The sequence below is a fragment of the Vidua chalybeata genome, chromosome 1 (assembly GCF_026979565.1).
Source record: "Vidua chalybeata isolate OUT-0048 chromosome 1, bVidCha1 merged haplotype, whole genome shotgun sequence".
NCBI classification, from domain to species: domain Eukaryota; kingdom Metazoa; phylum Chordata; class Aves; order Passeriformes; family Viduidae; genus Vidua; species Vidua chalybeata.
In genome coordinates this window covers 71,268,264-71,290,608 of record NC_071530.1, presented here as the reverse complement: position 1 = coordinate 71,290,608, position 22,345 = coordinate 71,268,264, and the positions used below count along the sequence as shown (strand labels likewise).

Genomic DNA, 22,345 nt, shown 5'->3' with positions numbered 1-22,345 from the left:
AATCAGCCCTAACCTTCCTGTTCACCCTGTCACAAGCTGGCCCAGGGAATTTGCCTGCTATTTAAGCAGGTTCCTTTTCATTTGGATCAGCTACCTGAGTGTCATACTGCTCAGCCTGCCCAAGCTCAGGAGGTAGCAGGAGAGCACAGTCAGCAGCAGCAATTCACAGCAGGATGAGCTGAAAGATGTTGTCTTACAGCAACAGTCTCACAGCACACCAGCCTTAACCTGCCTCAAGATATTCTCACAGGCACGCTGACACGGCTTGCAAAAAGCACAGCCCGTTTCAGAGATATTCCAACGCGTGTGCCACGTAAGGTACACACAAACCAGCGATCTGCCCAGACTGATTTCATTCATGCCTTAGTTTGGGAGGTGCTTATGCAAGACATGAAATGAAGCTAGAACTTTGCAGACTCCTAATGAGAGTATGTATAAACAAACAGCTGGCAGCCAAGTTATAACAACAAAAAAAAAAAACACCCACCTCCCCAAAAAACACAACCCAAAAGACACCGGCCTATGTATTTTAAAAACAATTTTGTTGCTGTTTTCATTTTCAAGAAATGTGTACGCTTAAAGAATAAACAGAGGCTTTTTTATTCCCATATTTTAAATGGCAACCCTCAAATGCAAATGTCAGTCATGTGACAGCATTTAATCTGTATCAGCACAGCACTCTGATCGTTGGATGGGATTTTGGCACTCTAGTCCATTAAACCTTATTTACATTCTGGAGCTGGAGGTTGGTTCAGAGGAAGTCTGAGGATGCTTCATCACATGGAATGGTGCTTATTCCTTCTGGGAAGTCCAAATCTCTGTGTAGTTAACAGCTGGGCCAGTCCATTCATGACCATCATAAATATGGTCAGTGACATCACCAGCACATAGTGGCTGATGCTGCAAGGAAGAGACAGATAAAAAAAGTGAGAGAAAAATACAAATTTGCAGAGTAAAGAAAAAAAAAACCCTGACATAAATAACCCTCTGAATATTTCTTTTTTCAATTTTAAGTAGGCCTAATTGTTCACCTAAGGTGTAATTTTATATACACTGCTCTTAGAAGACAAGTATTATAGTAGTCCTGTCATGTAAAAAACCAAGTCTCTGACAAAATTAAATGGTGGGGGCAACAGAAAACACAACTGAACATACACCAAGTGAGTAAGAATACCAGGTGTACTTTTCATTCAAATGGATAATTCAGTATATGTGAGTGAAACAACTGCAAAACTTTCATTTGCTGTCAACAATAACACAGAATCTAGAGAGAACTTGCCATCAGGCAGACATTCCTTGGTAGTAAGACAACTCAGACATTTATGTCAGATGAAGTGCAATTTTCTAGAGAAAATACTATCCTAGTGACAAATAGCTTTAAGGAAAAAAAAGCCAAAAAGCAAAACCCCAATACTTTCTCACTGAATATTGCTAAAATCTGTATAATTCTGTATTGTGGTAGCACATGCAAAGAGATTAAAGAGATGAGTTCAAGACTGGCTAGTAAACACAATATGAAAATGCAGCTTCTGGATTAGGATGTCCTGAAGCCACTAATGATTAAAAGTCTAACAAGCAGCAAGCTTGTTCTCCACTTGCTCAAATTCTGTTACCTGAGGTTCACTGGTGTTACAGATGGGCCATTTAGGGTCAGACTAAGATTCAATCCAGGACATTCAGCATTCTTAAATTCAACCCTTAAATGGGTTCAAGGCCCATTTGGAATTAAATCTGGCTAAGGATGTCAAGAATAACAAGAAGGGCTTCTTCAAAGACACAATAACACAAGGGAAACTATGGAAAATGTGGGCCTGGTACTGAATGGAGCAGGGACCTTTGTAACAGAAGCTGCAGAAAAGGTGGAGATACTGAATGCATTCAGCTTTCACTGCCAAGGCTAGCTCTCAAGAATCCCTGACCCAGGGGATCAGGGAGAAAGTCTGGAGGAAGGCAGACTTTCCCTTCGTGTAGGAGAACTGGATTACAGACCACTCAGTCAAACCTGACATCCACATGTGCAGATGCCTCCTCAGCAATTTCACTGATGGCACGAAGCTGGGAGAAGTGGCCGATACCCCAGACCCCTGTGCAGCCCCTCAGAGGTACCTCAACAGGTTGGAGATATGGACAGCAAAGAACTGTCTGGAATTCAACAAAGGCAAATGCAGGGTCCTGCACCTGGGGAAGAATAACCCCATGGACCAGGACAGGCTGGGGGCTGACCTGCTGTACAGCAGCTCTGTAGAGAAGGACCTGGGGTTCCTGGTGGACAACAAGCTGCCCATGAGCCAGCCAGCCATGAGTGTGTCCGTGTGGCAGAGAAGGCCAAAGGTATCCTGGGGTACATTAGGAAGAGCATTGCCAGCAGGTGGAGGGAGGTCACCCAGCCCCTCTGATCAGCCCTGGTGAGGCTGCATCTGGAGTGCTGTGTCCAGTTCTAGGGACCTCAGTACAAGAGAGACAAGGAGCTCCTGGAGCAGGTCCAGTGGAGGGCTAAGAGCATGATTAAGGGACTAAGACACTGGAGCATCTCTCTTACAAGGGAAGACTGAGAGAGCTGAGCCTGTTCAGTCTTGAGGACAAACAAGTGAGAAGGGACCTCTTCAATGTCTATAAGTATCTGAAGGAAGGGTGTCAAAAGGATGGATGCAGGCTCTTCTTGGTGGCGCCAAGCAACAGAAGAAGAGGCAATGGGCACAAACTGGAACACAGTTCCACCTCAACATGAGGAAGAACTTCTTTACTGTGCAGGTGACTGAGCACCAGAACAGGTTGCCCAGAGAGGCTGTGGAGTCCCTAGATAAAAGCCATCTGGGCACAATCCTGAGTAGTGTGTTCTGGGGGACCCTGCTTGACCAGGGAGATTGGACTAGGCGACTGCCAGTGGTCCCTTCTCACCTCAAGCATTGTGTGATTCAGTAAGATCTGAATCGGGTACTGCTAATGCAAACCACTAGTCATTCAGAAACCAGAAATCTTCCAAAACCAGTGACATTTCAGGTTACAGCTGCAGAGGAATCACTGCTGCACCCGTGTCCATTATGCATCCAGTGTGGCTTTGGTTTTTCTTGGGACTACTGAAGAAACTAGCACTCTGACATGAGAGGTACCCATACCTGACGCACCCACAGCTATTATTCCAAAGTAAATGGCTCTTTCGGACAAACAGAGTAACTTCAGGCTCAATGAAGTCTGAGTGTAGTCACAAAAAAGGATTGCAAGGAAGGCTTGCTGGCTTAATGACCTGGAATTTCTGCCAGAGGACTCATTCAGTTTGAGAATGTAGCCACAGAAGAGCAGTAAAGCTCATAACGCCGATGCTATCAATCCTCACAACCCTGAGACTGTGACAACTCTGGCACTAGCCTAGCACAATTTAGACCTGTGAAGTGGAGAAGCACCAGCTCTTCACAAAGCTGGGCTGCTAACCCAGTGTGAGAGTAAAAGTAATCCAAAGAGGTCTTCCACAGCCAGGATGCCAGCGACCAAAGGACCAAACATGGAAAACATGAAAACAGACTTGATGCATACTGTAAGATTTTCCTGTTTCAGTTGAGTCTGATTACATCTCACAAATGCCTTGCTCAAAATGCATAGTTTTAAGAAATCAATTAGAAAAATCCACCATCATAAAAGGGCCCAGACCTCAATGAGCATAATCAGCAGCAGAGCAGCACATCTACAAGAGCCAAGCTCCTGTCCTGTTTCTGTGGGGAAGGTGTAAGAAGGGACACAGGGAGAGCATGAAGCCAGGCACAAAGCCTACTGTCACCTGGGCAGTGTACTTTGGACTTCATAGTTCACAGCACGTTTACAACAACAAAGATAAACTTCCTCAAGAGCTGCCTTTGAAAGATCACCTGGGTATGTTACAATTTTGGTTTCAGTTCTCCATGGGAAAGGACACATTGACAGATGAAGCTCAAACTCTTGCTGCAGTTATCTTCATGGCATAATGTGGCCTTGGGGACTGTACATTCACCACAGGTAGAGAAGGTTGCTGGCTTCTAAGGGAACAGCCACTCTGGTAAATAGCTGGACACTTAGTGTCTCCTGCCTTACCTTCTCACCTGGCACCAGAATTCTAGTTTTTCATGTAAGCAGCAAACACCATGTTCCTTGTAACTTTCAAAGAAAAATCACAAGCCAAATGAAGACCCTGCCTCTATTCCCATCGATATCCCAACACCATCACAACATGCATGGTCCTCAGACAGGCATCTGAGTTCCAGTGCACCCCCAAAAGGAGCTCTTTCAGATGTCATTAGGATTTGGCAGGGCATAGGGAGAAGCTTTCTCAAAGCAAAAAGGTATCTTCAAACTCTCCTTAGGCACCTGTCAGTTGAGGGACTGGATCCTCCGTACTTTTGTAAAGAAGAGAGTGTTGCACACACTTCTCCCTTGCTATACTGCACAGGTCTGCACAGTTATGGCTCCTTTAATAAAATACCAGACATTCAAATATATATATATAAAATGCCATAGAGCACAATAAAAACAATTTCAATCTGCTTGTCACATAATTACAAACAGCCAGCATCTTTGGGGCTCTCAGCAACTGGTACTGCACTGTCTGTGCACAGCTCTGCCTGGTAAATTACTTCTTAGGCTTAGGGGTAATGCTGTATTTAAGCAAACAAAAAAAACAAAACAAAACAAAAAAAAAAACCAACCAAAAACCAAAACCAAAACAAAACAAAAAAAACAAAAAAAAAACCCAAAGAAAACCCAACAACAACAAAAAACCCAGACGCTTACAAGTATATGCCAAAACAGCAGTGTCAAGTCTTGATCCTTGTACAATTCAGAACTTGCACCCTTGACTGGATCTGTAGTTACAGTGAAGGAGGTAATTCTCAAAACAAGCTTTTTGCATCAGAAGTCAAACCTGAGCTAATGAGGAGAAGGAGTGAGATTCTAGGCTCCAGGAAAATTAGATCCATGTGGAGGAAGAAGAGCCATTAAAGAGAGAGAATAGCATAATGAGGCACAGTGGGGCAATGTTTATAAAGGATGAGATGGCAGAGGTAGCACGTGTGGGGGATCATGGATGATCTACAGTGAGGCAGCACTGTTCAATGGAAAGGTGAGTACCCCTGTATGGATCAATGTCAACAGGCAAAGCTGGTGGTAGGAAAATCTTTTATCAGGTAGAAAGACACCTGTTTCAGTGGCAAGGAACCACAAGGAGAACATATGAGGTACTACCACCTCCTGGCTTCGTGACAGTGTATATTGGTGAGAAAAAAAGAAGAATCAAAGACAAGAACAATCTAAGTTATTAAAAAAATCAGGGGGATAAAGCAGTGGGAATCAATCTTGCTCCAAAACTAGGCTTTCTCCCAAGACAGGCTAATTCCTAAGATGACAGACCTGATTAGAAGCTGGAAAGACAAGAAGATGGAGTAAGTCACCATAGCAATTAAAACAACTAGGAACAAAATAAGTAAAACAAAACCAACTTGTGCAAAGACTTGGACAAGCACTCTCCAGAAGAGTCCAGAGACATTATTTCTTTGTGACATGCTCTTTGAACTGTTCCCAAGCACACACTGAGACCCCAGATTTAGATTCTGAATTTTAAGTTCCCTGCTTTTCCAGCCAGGATGCCACACCCTCTCTCCTCAGTTTCACCAAAAAAAATCACAGAATTTTTGTTTTAACAGTTCAACCAAGAAGCCCCAGCATCCCAACCCCGAAACTGACTCCGTTATTCCTAAAACCTGAAAAAAGCAGTTTTGTGCTTTATATATGTCCCCTGACCTTTGAAACTGCAGAAGAACAGTTAAGATCATATCTTTATCTTCCAGCAGCTATAAAGAGAAGGAATAGTACAGTATGTGTCTGTATAAAGCTATATAATAGCTATATAAAGAACTTTTAAGGTTTATCTTTACTATCAAGTTATACAACTATTTACAAAGTGCATGCACTGTAAAGATATAGTAGGCTTTAAAGGCTATTTCTCTCTCTTTCTGGAAATTTACAGACAGAGATAGATAAACACCTTTTAAGCTGCAGAGAAATTATTTTAGTGACAAAGAAGCTGAAAAGCTAGCTATTCCATTTGGCTGTTATTCAAAAATAAAACAAACTTCTCATGACCATGTATTACACACTGATACATCAAAAACACTAGGAAAATTACATTATTATTTTTAAGAAATTTAGTGGTGTGTTCTTCTGGGGCATATGATGCAATTCAGGTTACCTCAAGGCATGTAGGTACAGGGCAAGGTTAAGCACACCTTAGAAGTTTGTGTAAGCTGCTGTTTTGAGTTCTGCATTCCCTGCAAGACTATTATCCCATTATTATACCAAAACAATGAAAAGCACTCTCTGAAAGCCAAGCTTACATTGATTTTGGCATCATCATTACAAAAAGGGGCTTTAAAACTTTCTAAAAAGCCATAAATATTTATGGTAATTGATAATTTACTGAGAGGAGGGAATCAGTGGTGCATTGATAATTTAGTGAATGCAGTAATACAGGACTATATGTTGGATCAGCATTTCATTAACGAACTGTAAGAATGGAAGAGGTAGAAATCTGTTCCCATTCAAAGACAACACTTATGTCACCTGGTGAATTCCACTGGGAGAATAAAGACATCATATTGTTAAGGCAGATTTGAGGCATGGTAAAATGCCATGTCACATGGTTAAGGCATAGCAGAATAGGATGCAAAAGCCAGGAGTTACGGGTGAAATTTTTAAAAATAAAAAATGTCAGTTCAGTAAACAAACCTTACTTCTGAACAATGAGATCCACTAGGAAAGAAAACATCAAGGTGAAAAAGCAGTGAAGGTCTTTTTACTTCAAGTTTAAAGCCAGCTCATCTACATGAAACTTGACTGTTGGAAAAACCAAATATTGCCTAATAAGTCTCCTAAGTCAACTTGCATATTCTTAGTAAGAGAGAGAAAATAGAGAACTTTTGAACATGGTAATTAAAAAATCTCTGGAAAGCCCATCACCACAAAACAGGATGAGTAAGGAAACACACATCGAAGCTTTACAAATGTGGCACATACATAACTGGACTCTGAGAGACTTTAGAGGAATGAATCTCCAGCAGGCAATTAAGCTGCTGGTTTTCCACCTCTGATTTCACTGACGTGCTAACCAGTAACATAACACAAATCCAGATATTTTTGCTGACACATACATACGCTCTTCCTATCAGCGTGACAAGAAAAAAAGAAAAATATGAGAGCAGCTGTCCCTAAAGACTTCTCCTATTCTCAGGAAAGCTTTGGCAACACGGAAAATGTTGCCTGTCGTAAGACAGGATATTTTCAGACCTTGCTGTCAAAGCAGCAACAGACAACACTGCAATAAGAGTGCCACAAAGCTGTCACTGCACTTGCAACAGGAGGACAGGAAAGAGCTATATTAGTATCTCACTCCCACTGGTTTTGGGAATCACCCAAAACCCCTTGAAGCTCATCTTCCATTTCAGGAACAAACAAAAAAAATCTTCTGCTGTTGCCTGCTAATTTTGCCAAGCCTGAGGATCACACATTAGAAATCTGCTCAGAGGAGTAAGCTCTGGTGCCAAAATAATGCTCATGCTAGATAAAGGAAGGACCACTTAGTTCCATACCTATGGCTTCACTTCCTTTCTTAAGCAACCTAATTATTTTTCTTATGTGCATATATACACCTACATATAAGACATACATAAAGAGACTACAATAAAATAACATAGGTGGTAGAGTCAAGCACTCAAAAGTGAAGTAATGACAGAGGTTGCCTGAACATTATGAATTTCCATGTTAAAAATTAACCACAAATTACTCTTTCAAAAGGCCTTTTTCAATGCTTTCTTGAGTGATCAAAACACACACATGGAGAGGCAGAATTAGTGATGCATAATGAGCTCTCCTAAACTCTTCAGAATAAGGCAACCTTCCAGCTGAGATAGATCCAGCAATGCATTATTGTTGTAAAGCTCAAGCTGTGAAGACCATGTATCAGAGAGGAAGCTTTTGGTACTGTCGTGGTTCGTCATGGAAGTGAATTTTTTTCCAGGAAGTTGGGTCAAACCAATCAGTGGTCAGGTTTGGATATTGGCACCTGGAGTGACCACTGAAAGTATGGACACGCCTCTGAGAACACAGGGGGTTAAAAGCAAGAACTCCCAGGAGAACTCTCTCTTTGGTTCCGGTCATCAGAGAGTGCAGACGCTCCCCTGCCCAGCCACGGGCTGGGTGGGGGAGGGGAAGCCACGCGGCCTTGTCCAGGTAGGCCGAGGGGGGGGAAGGTCTGGAACTGAGCCAGCTCCTGCCGACGGAAGGGTGGAGAGAAGCGAAGATGCCTTTGTTCCCCCCCTACAGAGGGAAAGTGACAGAGAGCCTGGCAGCACCTGGAAATTTGCCAGCAGAGGAGAAGGAGAAAGGGGGGGGGGGGGGGATGATGCCCAGTGTGGGAGACGGGATGCTGGACCGAGATATCAGCCGTCCAGCGAGTCTGAACTTTTAACCCTTTCCAGGAAATGAGGGCTTTGTAAAATATTACTCCTCCTTGATTTGTAGTGGAAGAGAGACAGTCCGGGACCTGACATGTTAGAAGAAGAAATATTTAGGTGGGAGGAGATGATGAAGTAGCTTTTGGCTGGACTTTTCTTGTTAGGCCATAGACTGAACCGAATTCTCCTGCAATAGAGACTGCATTTTAGGGGGATGCAGTGGTGACCCAAGGAGACCTGCTTCAGCTTCTAACAGTACAGGAATGGCAAGAACAGAAGAAAGCTGAGGAGGGAATGGTGATGCCCTCTGTCTTCAGGAAAGAAGATGATCTCTGTTCTTAAACCCTTGGCCCCAGGGGAAAATGGGGGGGACTGTAGTCCCAGGATGAGAAGCTGAACTGTTGTATCTTTGGGTCCATGGCAAAGCATCCTTAAAGGAGCGCTATGAGCAGTCTGTCCATGCACGGTAGTGAGAGCACTGTGACATGGAAAGGAGAGTGTCACACTGGCAGATTTTCTCCGGGCGGTTGCCATGTGTGACAGGGAAACACAGGAGGTGGCACCTGTGTTTCCTGGGGGGTCTGTGGTGCAAGAGAGACTTCTCTCTCCCTTGATAGACTGAGTATTGATCATCTGAAGGGTGGTAATTTGATCAGGAATCCCGGGTGATGTTTCATGGTGGGTGTTTTAGAAATTGGGAGGAAGAGGGGTGTTTTAAAAGGTCTTCATCCTGGATTTAGTTTATGTGTTTTCTGTAGTAGTAGTAGTTTAGTAAAGTTTTTTTTCCCTTTGTTATTAAGCTTGGGCCTGCTCTGCTCTGTTCCTGATAACATCTCACAGCATTTATTTGGGGAAGGTGCATTTTCATGGGGGCGCTGGCATTGCGCCAGTGTCAAACCATGACAGGTACTTGTAAGAATTTATACTTTTGCTACTAACTCCCAATTAAGAAACTTCTTGCCCAACAGAACAGAAATTTTCTGAGGGCTTTAATATCCTTATTAATCTGCAGAGGAATTCAAACCAAAGGATGAAGCCCTCTGACTTACCATAAACTGACCACAGCAAAGAAGTGGGATGTTAAAGTGACATTTTCACTGTTTGATCTAAATGTACCTCTGTCCACTGTGAACCTTCAGAAGGTAACGATGAGCAGGAATTGGAACCTCCAAAGAACACATGTGCACATGTGTGTCCACACACTGCTAGGAACAAAGGGGCTCACAAAAGCAAAGCACAGAGTACACATAGACTAAACAGAATATTAACAATGGGTCACTATTCAGCTTCTGTTCAAATAACAGTGTCAAGTGACCAGATTGGCTGGATTAGTAACAACACATTCCCTACTAAGCTTACTACAGCATTTTATCTATTTTCACAACTCAAGGAAGGTAAATCTGAAATGTGTATTCCTTGTTTTTGAGGTTAATATGACTCATAATGCAAAACAAATTCTCTTATTCTAGCTGAGATTGCTATGTTTAAATGCTAAACTCTTCCCCAGCTAGGCAAAGGATAAGCGCATGGGCCTTGGTAGCTACCAACATACTTACACATGGCTCACTAATTCACAGTGAACTGTATATGAGGGCTTAACTAGAAACAAGATAATTAACAACTTCAATAAATTGTTATTTTAACAGAGATTACAACTTATTAAAATGCAAAACATTAATTAAAATCGTTTTTGTGTAATTACTCTTCAAACAGATCCTACTAACTGTATTTCTTGCCATGCTGGATTTACTATTTACTCTGCATTGCTCTGGCACAGATTTTAAGACATAAGTTTTAGCCTGGAATATGTATATGTATGTGTGCACATGTGTTTAAAGTATGTGGAATATCCCTGAAACATTTGATTAAGCAGAGTAGTTGGAAAAAATTACAAGAATTATGAGTAGATAAACAATAGTATGAACCCATGAAGCTTTAAGAATGCAAGGGAAGCAAAAAAGGTACTGTACCTTGTGCCAATATCCAGCCAGCTTCCATAATCTTTAACCAAAAAGAAAAAATGCTAGGAAATAAAACAACTTCGATTAGTACATCAACACTGCACAATTTGAAGAGAAAATTAAACCCAAATTTTTTCAGGCTGCTTGCTCCTAATTTCTAATTCTTCACATAGAATAAGCACAACACCTTTCCAGAAATTATTATTTGGACCACAGTAAAGAATAGTCTAGGAACCAGAAATAGATTTAACATGGTATCAAACAAAAACATCAAGAGATGGACTAAGTTCTTTCTAGCTTGGCTTGCAAAAACCAGAGAAATACCAGAACTTTTTCAAAAAGAAAAGCCAAGCCACCTTATTGTTTGAAATAACAACATGCCAAATAATGCATAGTGCCTAGAAGTTTTCATGGAATTTCAACACAAATATCTTTGGGCAACTCTGGCACTTCTCCACCTGTAAAGTGGGAGTAATGTTGGGAGAAGATAGTACTTACCTATTAGTGAATTCCCCTAGTACTAATTGGTGGCCCCATTGATTCAAGACTACAAACATTCTCTTTTTGGCCTGCTACTTTCTCTTTTCTTGAAGAGTTCCTACAAATCTCCTACAAACCTCTTCGGTAATTTTTTTTTTTTTTTTGTACACCAAGTACATTGTTTCAAAATACTTAAACCAAAATAGGAGAATACATGAGATGTAAGACTTGGATATACTGGGGCTTGCTACACACCAGTAAGTACCTGTAGTCTTATTTTGGTTTAATTATACTGATTTTTATTAGTGAAATGCTATGAATGTGGTTTATTGGAATACTATTTCTTTTCCTGTGGAAGTTACCCAAAAGCAGATTAGTCACATAGACTTATTTGAAACTTGACACAGCCATACCTTCTCCTTTTCTCACTCTACAGACAAATTAGCAATTATTTGGTTTTTACTCGCTGCTTTTCCTGTCAGGTGATATTTACAGATCACACTGTACCAAGAAATAAGATCAGGGATGCTTACTCCAAGGGATAAAACAAAACCAGCATGTATAAAGTGACAACACCAGCTCTACCTGCTGATTTGAAAAGGTTTCTATTTACCAGTGGCACCGCTTGCTGATTTGAAGACAGCTGGAGTGGGCAACAACAACATACTTTTAATCTGCAAAAACTGTGTTGGGGGATTATTCAGCTTTGGGTTGTTTTGGCTAACTTGATTTGTGGATGCAGGCTTTCTGAAGATAGCATTTCCTGACAGCTTATTACAAAGGGCACAAAATGTCTTTTTGGATGTTGCTGATCTCCTGGATTCTGACAAGTCTAATGGAACGGGTGGGTAAAGCATTTCTCCTTTTCCTCTCTTTTTCAAGAAAAGCTGGGGTTGGTAAAAGGTTTGGAATTCCTGAACAATTAACTAAACCCTGCACACAGCTAAAACTGATCTTCTTGTTTAATTTTTTTCCAAGGAATTTGATTGTAAAGCACATGAGGAACTCCAAATGTTAACTTATTACTTAATTTTGTCTCTTATTATTACAAGAACATTGCTTCTTCAGAAGCATTAATTACATGAAATTCGAAAAGCAGTGATTGGAAGAATTTTATCTCTAAGTTATGCTAGGATTTCAATCCAATTCTCTGCCCTAGTTAGAAAAACTTTGAAGTCTGAAATAAATTCAGATCTCTCTTGATGGAATTAGGAGAGCTCTCTGGTTCTTGATCTTATTTGAGGTGAATGTGCAACAACAACTTACCAAAGCCATAATGTCTGAAATCACAAGAACAATGAGGAAAAGGCTGCAAAGAAAAGAACCCAGCAAAGTCAGACCATCAACCTTTCTTTATGGACACAGGTATTAAAAGAGTTTATTAAAACCCACAGAAGAAATTAAATAAAGATATGATTTACTGCATTTGCCTTTCAAACACTCAGGTACATTTCAATCTACTAGAAAACAACTAAAATACATGACTAGAACATCTGGCATCTACAATTTCACATTAATAGGGTTTCAATTTTGCAATGGACAAATCTAACATGAGTAATTTTTTGGAGAACAAAAGAATCTTACGAAGAGTATCTGGCCCATTCTTGATGCAGAGAGCTGTGTGCTGGTTGGACCACATAAAGCTGATTTAGGAGCTTCGTGATGGACTCAAGAGTGAGCAAAGCTGTTTGGCAGGTACCTGAGCTGATCAGTGCCACCCTGCTGACAACCATTCTGCTGGGTCAGAGGCTGCTAAAGGAGGTGCTTGCCCTCTTCCAAATCTCTGGATGCCTATAACCTGCTCTGGGAACACCCAGAATTTTGGTGGTATGCTCCCAAACCGTGGGCCTCTTTACAGGTAGCAGTTAACTTCTGGAAATTAGGCGTAGGCTAGTAAAAGGAACCAGAAAGGAGGAGGCAGAGCTATTTTTCCCCCCCATTAACCTAATCTCCTTTTCCTCAAACTATGTAAATCCTAAATTACATGAAAGCAATTGCTGTAACTGGTTAAAACTGGTTTCTAAGTTAATGACACTGAAGTAATGTTGTAAACAGCTGACCCATTAACAAAAGTCTTTAACTAGAATACAGCTAATTTATCAGTACTACCATCATAAAACTAAAAATGTTTTTTTGGAAAATGTGTCCTGCTGCAGCATTGCATGAGCATGTACTGGGGAGATACCCATACCAATGCCTCCAAATCAGGAACTTGCTGATATTGCCTACATCAGTTGTGCTTCATTAGTAAATCAGGATGCAACAAACCAACTGTATCTCAGACACAGGGAAAGGCTTCTCTCTGCTAACCTATGGCTCAGATAGATAGCATGTTGCAGTAATAGTGCTTAGAAGGCACTCAGCTAGAGGGATATTTTTTAATAGGCAAGTTCCAAGAACATATTGGGACAGAATATTCTCCACTGAAAAAAAAAAAAAAAAAACAACCACTCTTTAATCTGTAATCAGGGACTTTAGAAGCAATTTGTCCAAATCACAAAAATCCACTTTTTGCCCTTCTGAACTGCAGGAAGCCCTTCTCAGCTGAAGGACAAGACTAATTTCAGGGCGTGTTTATATACTGCAAAGACAAGATTGTTCCCTGTGATGGCTTAATTTATCTAGCAGGGGCAGCAACAGCAGTAAGAAATGCAGCACAGACTTCAGGATGTGCTGACAATCAGAGCACAACCTCTCCGGGGATCCCAGGTGCACCTTGCGGTTTCTGCCTTGTTCCCAGGCGGATGCTGTGGCACTATCACTGCATTTGTTACCTGAGCTGTTGTTATCAGCCAAATGAAGCTGGCACAAGCACCAGACAGAGTTACAGTCACAGCCTCATGAAGTGGCACAGAAATACTTGTGTGCCCTGGTTTATGAAGGCAGTATCATTTCCCCTCTCACACACTCAGATGCACATTCCATAAAAGTTTGCAATATCACCAGTGCTGCCAAGGCAAGCATTCACAAATTGGGAAATGCTGACCTTTATGATGCTTGAGCCCTAGAAATGGAAACCATTAGCTGGTCATCTGAGCAACCCCAGTGCAGCCCTGCTCTTGTACAAGCCTTAGGGAACGAGGATGAACCCTTCCTTGGGGGTTCAAGGACGACACAGGCACAGTGTGCACACAGCTAAGGCAGAGCAGGTAAAAAGGGTGGGGAGTGTCGTGCTGCCTCCCCAACAGAGAGTCAGATTTTGGGCTGCCTCACCTCTCTTTGGTAGTGAGTGGTGTTGTACAAGGAGAGAACAGGCAGGGTCAGGCAGGATGAAAGCAAACAGAAAAGCAGAAGACATCACAACAAGTGAGGGCAGCTTCTTCATGCTCAGCTGAGCGATGCGCAGGAGGAAAGTCCCTGAAGTCCTCCTGCCACACACAGGCAGGACTTTTGGTCAACCCCACACAACATCCCACAGTGACAAAATCACATGGCTGACAGGGACCTCCTCCATCACAGCAGCATCCATAATATCACACGATGAGTGGAGGATTCAGTCATGTGCACTGGGTCTGTTGAGAATGGGGTGAGCAGGGCTAACAAAATAAAAGTCTTGAGACAGGGAAAACATGTTTCAAGTCTGGATACAGCACTCCGTGAGGCTGGGCACCCATACTCTGAAAAGTCCTTACAGATAGGGAAAGGACTGGCAGCCATCTGCTCCTGCTGCAAAAAATATGTAATACTGAACACATCTGGGAAGCACTGAACTGCAATGCAAGGACATCCAGTGCCTTTTTTAATGCTATTTGTGGTGAGGTCAGTGCTACAAAACCATAAATTGGTTACATTACAAATGGGCTATTTAAAAAATACTATGCTATAGGCAGAGATGCAGTATAAAGTAAAAATCAGACTTTAAATTCTGCTCATTTTTAACATTATGGAGGAAAAAGGGTCCTTCCGTGCATTGTCAATAAAGAATATTAAATATCTGATTGTTTCAGACAAGGGCAACACTTAATTTTACACTCATTTATAACAAAGGAAAAAAACCCTGAACTTGCAGAAATCACTGAAGAAAACCCCAAGCCCCAATAACAAATAAAAGCAACAATGAGATCTAATTTTTTTTTATTTACATTGAGATTTGAAAATTCTGATTTATTCCAAAATAGATTTGAAACCCTTTCTAATGTAGAAATACAGCATGTAATGTACCTCTTAGAAGACAGCTGTGTTGTGACTTGAACAGCTTCGAAAGCACATGATACCAGAACAAACGGGATTGCAACCTGTTCAAAACACAAGCTACATTTTGGCTTATAGTCATATTTACAAGAACCTGGGCAGGTTGTGGAAACATTTTCCTGTTTTTGAAGTTATCACAGAAGGGTATCTTACAAAATGAAATATTGGCTAGACAGGGTAGAAAATAATTTTGCAGGAAACATTTTCAGTTAATTAATAAAAACCTCCTTCCATGGTCATAGCTGAACTGCAGTTAAATAAGCCACGAGGTAATAATGAAAACTATAACTAAAACACATCCTCACTTCATTTATCCATTTTAGCACTAGTGATAAATACTTCAACAAGGCTAGAAGAGAGAACTAATCAGATTCAGCATCTCACATGACAGGCTGCAGAGTTTCAAGTGTAAAGGACAATCTCATCACAAGCACAAAAAAGTCTGAATACAGAAGGCATTCAATAAGGCAAGGGTCACACTGCCCCTCCAGAGCCAAGTCAAGCAAATGTAAACAGTTCAGCAAATTAAGACCAAAAACTAGAAAACATGAATGCTGCCTTTTGCTCTTTCCAAAGTTGATTTGCAATCCTTATGTTAGCAGTGTATAAAGCCTGACTGCTGGCATCCAGAAGGCTTGCACTATTGATCTGTGTCCTGTAGGACAACATGCAGTGTACCTGTAACTTCAGTCTGCTTCCTCTGTGACAGAAGCAGCAGAAAAGACGTGGTAGAAAATACTGCTTATTTTAGTAATAACCAATAGATTCAGTGTCCCACTTCACCCCCTCTGGCATATCCTTTACTCAAATACTAGAAAAGAGCTACCACACCTTGCCTGCAAACCAGAAATGCAATCCAATCTCTGACAGACTATTAAAAATACAGAAAATAATGGCCATTATAAAATGATAACCTAATCAGTAGAACATTCAATACCTCCATTTAATGTAATATAGATAGAGCTAATTATATATATCCTCAACATTTCTGTTGATATTATACTACAGGAAAAGTTTATAACTTTAAAAATTATTAAAGTACTTTCAACATTTGAAATTTCCATTTTAATACAATAAACTGACCAAATCCTGTTAAATTACACTTCCCCACACTTCAGCTTCTCTTTTGGGAAACAAAATGATCTCTCTAGAAACACTACAAACGCGGAAAGCTTCACACGTGGTTAAGAAGCCTAATGAAGCTAAAATATCTATACACATGTTCTTTTGTGAATTGCAAAGTAACAACCATGTATGTGATACGTTATTTATTCCACAGTTCTCTGAGAAAATTTCACCAAACTAAGATTACTAACCTTCAGTAAAAGCAAGCCTCCCATCATGAAGGGACTGAACACAGTCAAGAAACAATAGACAGAAGCAGGATCAAAACTAGAGAAACATGAAAAAGACATTACAAATCTTTGAAATGGCGTTTTCCATTAAAAAAAACCCCAGCCTTTAATTACCCTGTAACACACTGGGTTCTATATACATTTTTAAACAAGGCTTCCAATTTTATCTTCTCTTGATGAAATATTAAATCAGCAGGGACTGCCAACCTCACCTTTCTTTCTCTACAATTTTTCTCTCATTGTGTTTTTCAAGGTGCCATGCTGTTGGTGGGCAACCAAGCTGTCTCTGCTCATCCCATCAATAACATCTAATGGAATTGAGACAGCCTTACAACCAACAAGCTCAGGCTCTTAGGGAAGATGGTACAGAGAGCAGAAACAAAATAAATTGTTATCCTTCCACTGATTAGTGCTTTGATTCTGCTGCCCTGATTTTGCTAACTAAATTTACATTTAGTACGTCAACTCCAGGAGGAATTTTTGTACTCTGTGTCTCAAATAAATTAATAAAATTTACCTGTTAATAGAAGCTATGTTTCCAGTGCCAAAAAAGGCTGTCACTATGAAGAAAACCTAGATGTATTTAAGGAAAATACACTACAGAAATGGCTGCAATAAAATAAAATCCACATTTCTCCTCCTTCATTCCAATTTACTTCCAAAATCTGTCATGAAACCACAAGAAGCTGATCCACTGTTACAGGTTTACAGTGCATTAAGAAAGCCTAAGTATTTTCTAGCTCTACCCTAGATTTCACACACAGCTATATCAATTTTAAAACACACATACTGCCTAGGTAAGGTTTTAGAGCCTGCCTTGAGGCCCCTGTAAGAAAGCTGCAGCTGGCTTTTTGGATCCCTGCCTAGCAAGATAGGAACATGCCTGGACCACAAACCCAGCAATGCACTCAAACACATGCTTTTGCAGAAAGTAATGACACAGGCACGTGTTCTGCACGCCAAAAAAGATGGCTTTATTGAGGAACTGACTATGAAAGAGGTTCGTTTATTGAGGAATTGACCATGGCTCTTAGAGGCTAGAGGCTCTTATGCTATCCTTACTATAGATTTTTTTTTTTCCCAAAGATTATGCTGAGTCTACCCATGGCAATACAGGTCTCCCATTTTCTTCGTCACTTGAGGGAGAATGACTCCAGCAGTATCTGTACAGCTAGAAGTTTTTTAATAAACCCTACCTTTTCCTTCTAGATACAACACTTGCTACTACATGAGCCCATGAAAGGTATTTTCTTGCTCCTGAGCTCATCGGAGCCCATTATAGCTCACATGGCTTCAGCTGAAGAATGGTTTTTAACTTATTTTGCATAAGGCAGAGGGTCATAAGTCAGTGAGGATGGGCTGCTGTTGCCAGAGCTCCCGCTGGTCCTTTTGCTCCCGTTATAGCTCCTGCACTGGATCATTTAAGTCTCTCCATAAACAATTTGTTACCAACTCTTCAGTAGAATCATTGGGATTCTGCATGCAATATTCTGGAAGGATTAGGTCAGCATAACTGAAGAAATCAGGCTTCCCAAGAGTATCACATAATTTCAAGTTTAGTAACACGGCAGTCTAACAGCCTAGCGTGGTTCTGCTGGTTGAGATTTATAAGAGGAACAGGTCTGCAATAAAACAAACAAGAAAATACCAGTAACACATGGGTCTAATCAAAATGCTAAGCATGAGCAATCTGAATCTTTTCCTCAAAGACCAGACTCTGTGATTTCTCAGCAGATGCCAGCTACTGGGCCCAATACAGGAGCCTCGGGACAGCCTTAAGACACACAGTTCACAGGCCTGTAGTTGCAGTATGACTGCTCTAGCAGAAAAGGTTTCTCCTCTATTTCTAAACATTAAACAGCATCTAAATTTAAAAAAAGACACAACATGTTTTGAGCAGGCAAAGGAGATCTGCAAATTGGTTACTTTTTTCAGGAGCTGAGCAAAACACATTCAAGTGTTTCAAAGTAGTGCTTTACAGTGTGAGGACAGGAAAAAGCTTCAACTCTGTGCAAGCACTGAATTATCAAAACTGTTGTCATCACAAATGCAAATGCAAAACATAGCTTCACACTAGCTGCTATGAAGAAAATTAACTCTAGCCAAAACCAGCACAGCTGCATTCCAGTGTTAAAGAAGTACTATGCTGGAGCTTTAAAAAATACAGTTGGATTAGTTGATTTTTTTTTTACTAGTACTTAGCAACTGACAGAGAGCAGTAGCTTTACTAAAGTTAGCATATTTTTTGTTAAAATAGCAAATGAAATTGATGCATTTATTGCAAGGTGTCTCAGCTCTTTTTAGGTATACTAAAGCAAAGACAAACATCAAACATCTAGCAAAGTGTTTTGCCTTCTTTCTTAGCATTAATCTGCCTTCTTAAATTGGTATCTGTTACACTCTGCTGCAGGTTCCCAATGTCCAACAACAGAGTTCCAAATTCCAAAAGTGTGGACATTGTGACCCACCCTCTCAGATACAGTAACTCACCTGCACAAAATCCCCCTATATTCCAGACTAGCTCAATTTCTCTCCCATTTGCCCATCCATCATCATTGCTGCCAAATAGCTCTCACTTAATTGCAGTTCCACAATGGAAGAGAAAAATGACAATGTTATCAATGTAGAGTATTAAAAAAAAAAATCAGATGCAGTATCAGTTACAGGAACACAAACTAACTGCTATATTAGCTCCTCGCTCCTAAGACCATATAATTTCTAACAGCAGAAATCACTTAAGATATAAATAATTCTAGGCCAGATTCTGGGAACATGTTTCACTACAAGCCTGCAGGAACTTTCCTACTTGTTTCATCTGCCTGCTACCTAACATCTGCTTCCTAACACACTGCCATGCTCTAAAAATGAGAGTAACTTTAATATCACCTATTTGAACTGATTTGTGAAGGTAAGCTAATTCCCTCCAGCCAAAATGTAGTCAAACAAAACCAAACTGAAAACAGAACTCCTCAGAAGAAATTTACCTCAGCTGCAATGGTCATAAGTGGGCAAGGAGCCAGATTCTAAAACTGCATTTTTAACTACTTGATAAAATGCATAATGTACAAGACCATTGCCTTTTGAGCGATATGAATCAAATCATCTTTACCAGCTCCTGTTCTCAGTGAGTACCAGGCTACAGATTTTGACTGCAGGTTCTTTTGAAACAAACCCTTGTTTTGCCCTGGAGTGCAGCAACCAGCCAAAGGATACAAAGAAGAAGGACCTCCGGACATCATCCAGGTGGAGCTGTCGAAACTGAGTTATATCCATAGTACAGGTGAAGTTGAAAACAGCAAGCTGGAAAGACAGCAGAAGGAATCAACACCAAATATTAACTAATAGACTTTGATAGAGCCACCATACTTTTACTGAAATGAATGAGAAAGAAACCTAATTCCCCATTGCCTGTTATTAGAGTATTATAATAAGGACTGCAAACATTTCCAATGTTTTTATCATACTTTAATGAATTAATGAATCTGCCAGAAAGACTGTACAAGTGAGATGATCAAATGAACAGTGAAGCTTTCACTGTTAGCTAAACTACTATGACTCAGACTTATAACCATCTTTTTTCATCAGAAACACCCCTCCTACACACATACCCTTCCACTGCTCACATGAGCATATGGATAAAGATGCTCAGAAATAAAACACTGCAATTATCCTGATTTGACTTATTTTGTGAGTGAAAATAGTAAAATACTCTCCATCTCCTTCACTCAGTCCTCAGCATAATATCACTTGACTTGAAGAGAAATCTTCATGGAATTTAAGAGGTCAGTGAACTCCTTTATATTGGGGGAAAATAGACATTCAAGACTGATAACATTTTAATTTAAAATAATCTCTTATCATCAGAGAATTGAGCTGCATTCTCTAATACATTATTTACTTTGCAGCATATATTAACAGGCATTCTAGGGATATTTTCTGATGTAAAAACAGGAAGAAGGGGTAAGCATTACTGTTCCTTTCAATTGAACCCAAAAGGTTCAAGTAAATGTTGACAAACAGTGAGTGACAACTTAAAACATAATTACAGCCTACCTATGTTTTTTTCATTTGCACTTATTAGTAAAGTGTTCATCACTGTTTAATACTACTTTAACAGAATTTTATTTTACAATGAAGAGAACATCAGACTAACAGCAGACAGGCAAGCATCACAGATGCCTTGTAACAAGATGCAAAAGATCGAGTGGGTTCTAGAGTGGAAGAGAAAATATATCCCCCACAGATGCTTAACACCTTCAACCACAATTGTGGCATCACACTAATTGTAGTTGTTATATTCAGATTCCATCCCTATTGCTTAAGATGCTATAAAACACAATCACACAAATTATCATAAGTAAAGGTAGCATAAATAGAAAATTATTCCTGGTTTTATTTCTGTTTTTTAGCCTTGAATTGTAAATCCTACTCTCTCAAATTTCAAAACTGTCTTGCATGTAGGAGCACCACAAAACCACAGTATGTGTCAGGTCCGCTCTGACGACTGTCTTGGCTCAGGTTTCAACCTCCAGGACTTCTCCCTAATTATTACAAGCTGCAAAAGGAAGGAAAGATGTGTACCAACACTTCTCTTTAAGTGACTCTGGCCACTCCCATGCATGTGCCAGGAGGGCTTATCTGGGAGAAGCCAGGGAGAGCTGTGGTGCACACTTACCTGGCTCCAAGGACCCAAACCACTGTAACTGACACTTTGGATCTGACCAAAACAGTGGCACAGCCCCAGTTTGTTCAACTCTAGACCTAATCTAAGAGCTAAGTTGCAGTGTGAGCAGCACAGCCTTTGCAAATTGTTGACAATATACTAAATTTTAAGGTGGAAGAAGTTGCATTGGTTACAAAATCGCCTTTTCTCCTCCAGGCAAATCTGAGAAGGTGCTAGTTCGAAGTTGGTCTCCAGTTACTTATCAGTCTAAACAAAAATAAGTCTCCATCCTTGGACAAAGAGAGGATAAAGCCAAATTAAGATTTCTAATATTTCCTATGGGTCTTTTCAGAAATCTAATAGTTTTTTTTCAGCCTCTCGCTCGTGAGTCTGCAATCAGACCAAAAAAAGTACTGCAACATTGTACTTACTCTGAAGAGTTACTGGACCTTATGCTGAATTATCACTACACTTGACAGAGACAGCTCTGGCCTACAGACCATACCACTGTGTCTTAGTAAGTCAGACTGTCTTCCTGCATCACTAGAAATGGCTCTGATGTGCAACATCTTCAGTAACATGAATTACAAATCTTACTTACAAAGTCATATTCCTAGTTCATGAAACAGCTAATACTGACTTCCCAAACTGAAAAGAAACACGAAGTGTTGCTCTCTGAAAAGCACAAAAAAACCTGTTAATTAAATTGATATATCTATCAAGAACTGTTACCTTTGGTTTGAGTGAAAGACCATAGTGCTGCAGTGCTTCTTGTTCCATATTTATCCACACAAACATCAAACCAAACAGTGCCAGTGGAAAGAGAGCTTCATATCTGAAAAGTAATGTAATAATCATAGTAAGTGCAGTTGCTGACAACTAATTAACATCAAATGCTGACATGTTTCTTTTCTTTTTTCTTCACACAAAAGATATACCAAGACCTAGTGGCATTGTTCCCCTTCTTTCCCCATTTCTGAATACCACAGTTGGTTGAATTTTAAAGCCATAAAGTAGTTAAATGGCCAAAGTAGGAGAAACAGAGCTTGCTTCAGCTTTCTCATCTTTTGTATTTTTTTGTTCAATGGCTACCACAATGTTGGATGAGTGCCTTTTTTAATTTTAACAAAACTGTTAAATAAAGTTAAAAGAAATAGGGGAAAAAAAAAAACTATTTGACATTAATTTGCTACAAAATGGAATATTTTTCAATGAGAGCAACTT

General features: G+C 40.3%; 1 protein-coding gene across 3 annotated transcripts in view; it reads right to left on the bottom strand.

The window, feature by feature from the left end:
• Positions 1-576: 576 nt before the first annotated feature.
• The window catches only part of PIGN (phosphatidylinositol glycan anchor biosynthesis class N), a 99,267-nt gene continuing 77,498 nt past the window's right edge, over positions 577-22,345 (bottom strand). For all 3 annotated transcript variants that reach the window (XM_053947438.1, XM_053947455.1, XM_053947447.1), the window contains 8 exons: positions 21,854-21,956; positions 19,672-19,758; positions 16,976-17,031; positions 16,420-16,495; positions 15,074-15,147; positions 12,179-12,221; positions 10,442-10,494; positions 577-900 (listed from right to left, as the gene is read on the bottom strand). In XM_053947438.1, the coding sequence (XP_053803413.1) occupies positions 777-900; positions 10,442-10,494; positions 12,179-12,221; positions 15,074-15,147; positions 16,420-16,495; positions 16,976-17,031; positions 19,672-19,758; positions 21,854-21,956 (616 nt within the window). In that variant the 3' untranslated portion in view covers positions 577-776. The remainder of the gene's footprint in view (positions 901-10,441; positions 10,495-12,178; positions 12,222-15,073; positions 15,148-16,419; positions 16,496-16,975; positions 17,032-19,671; positions 19,759-21,853; positions 21,957-22,345) is intronic.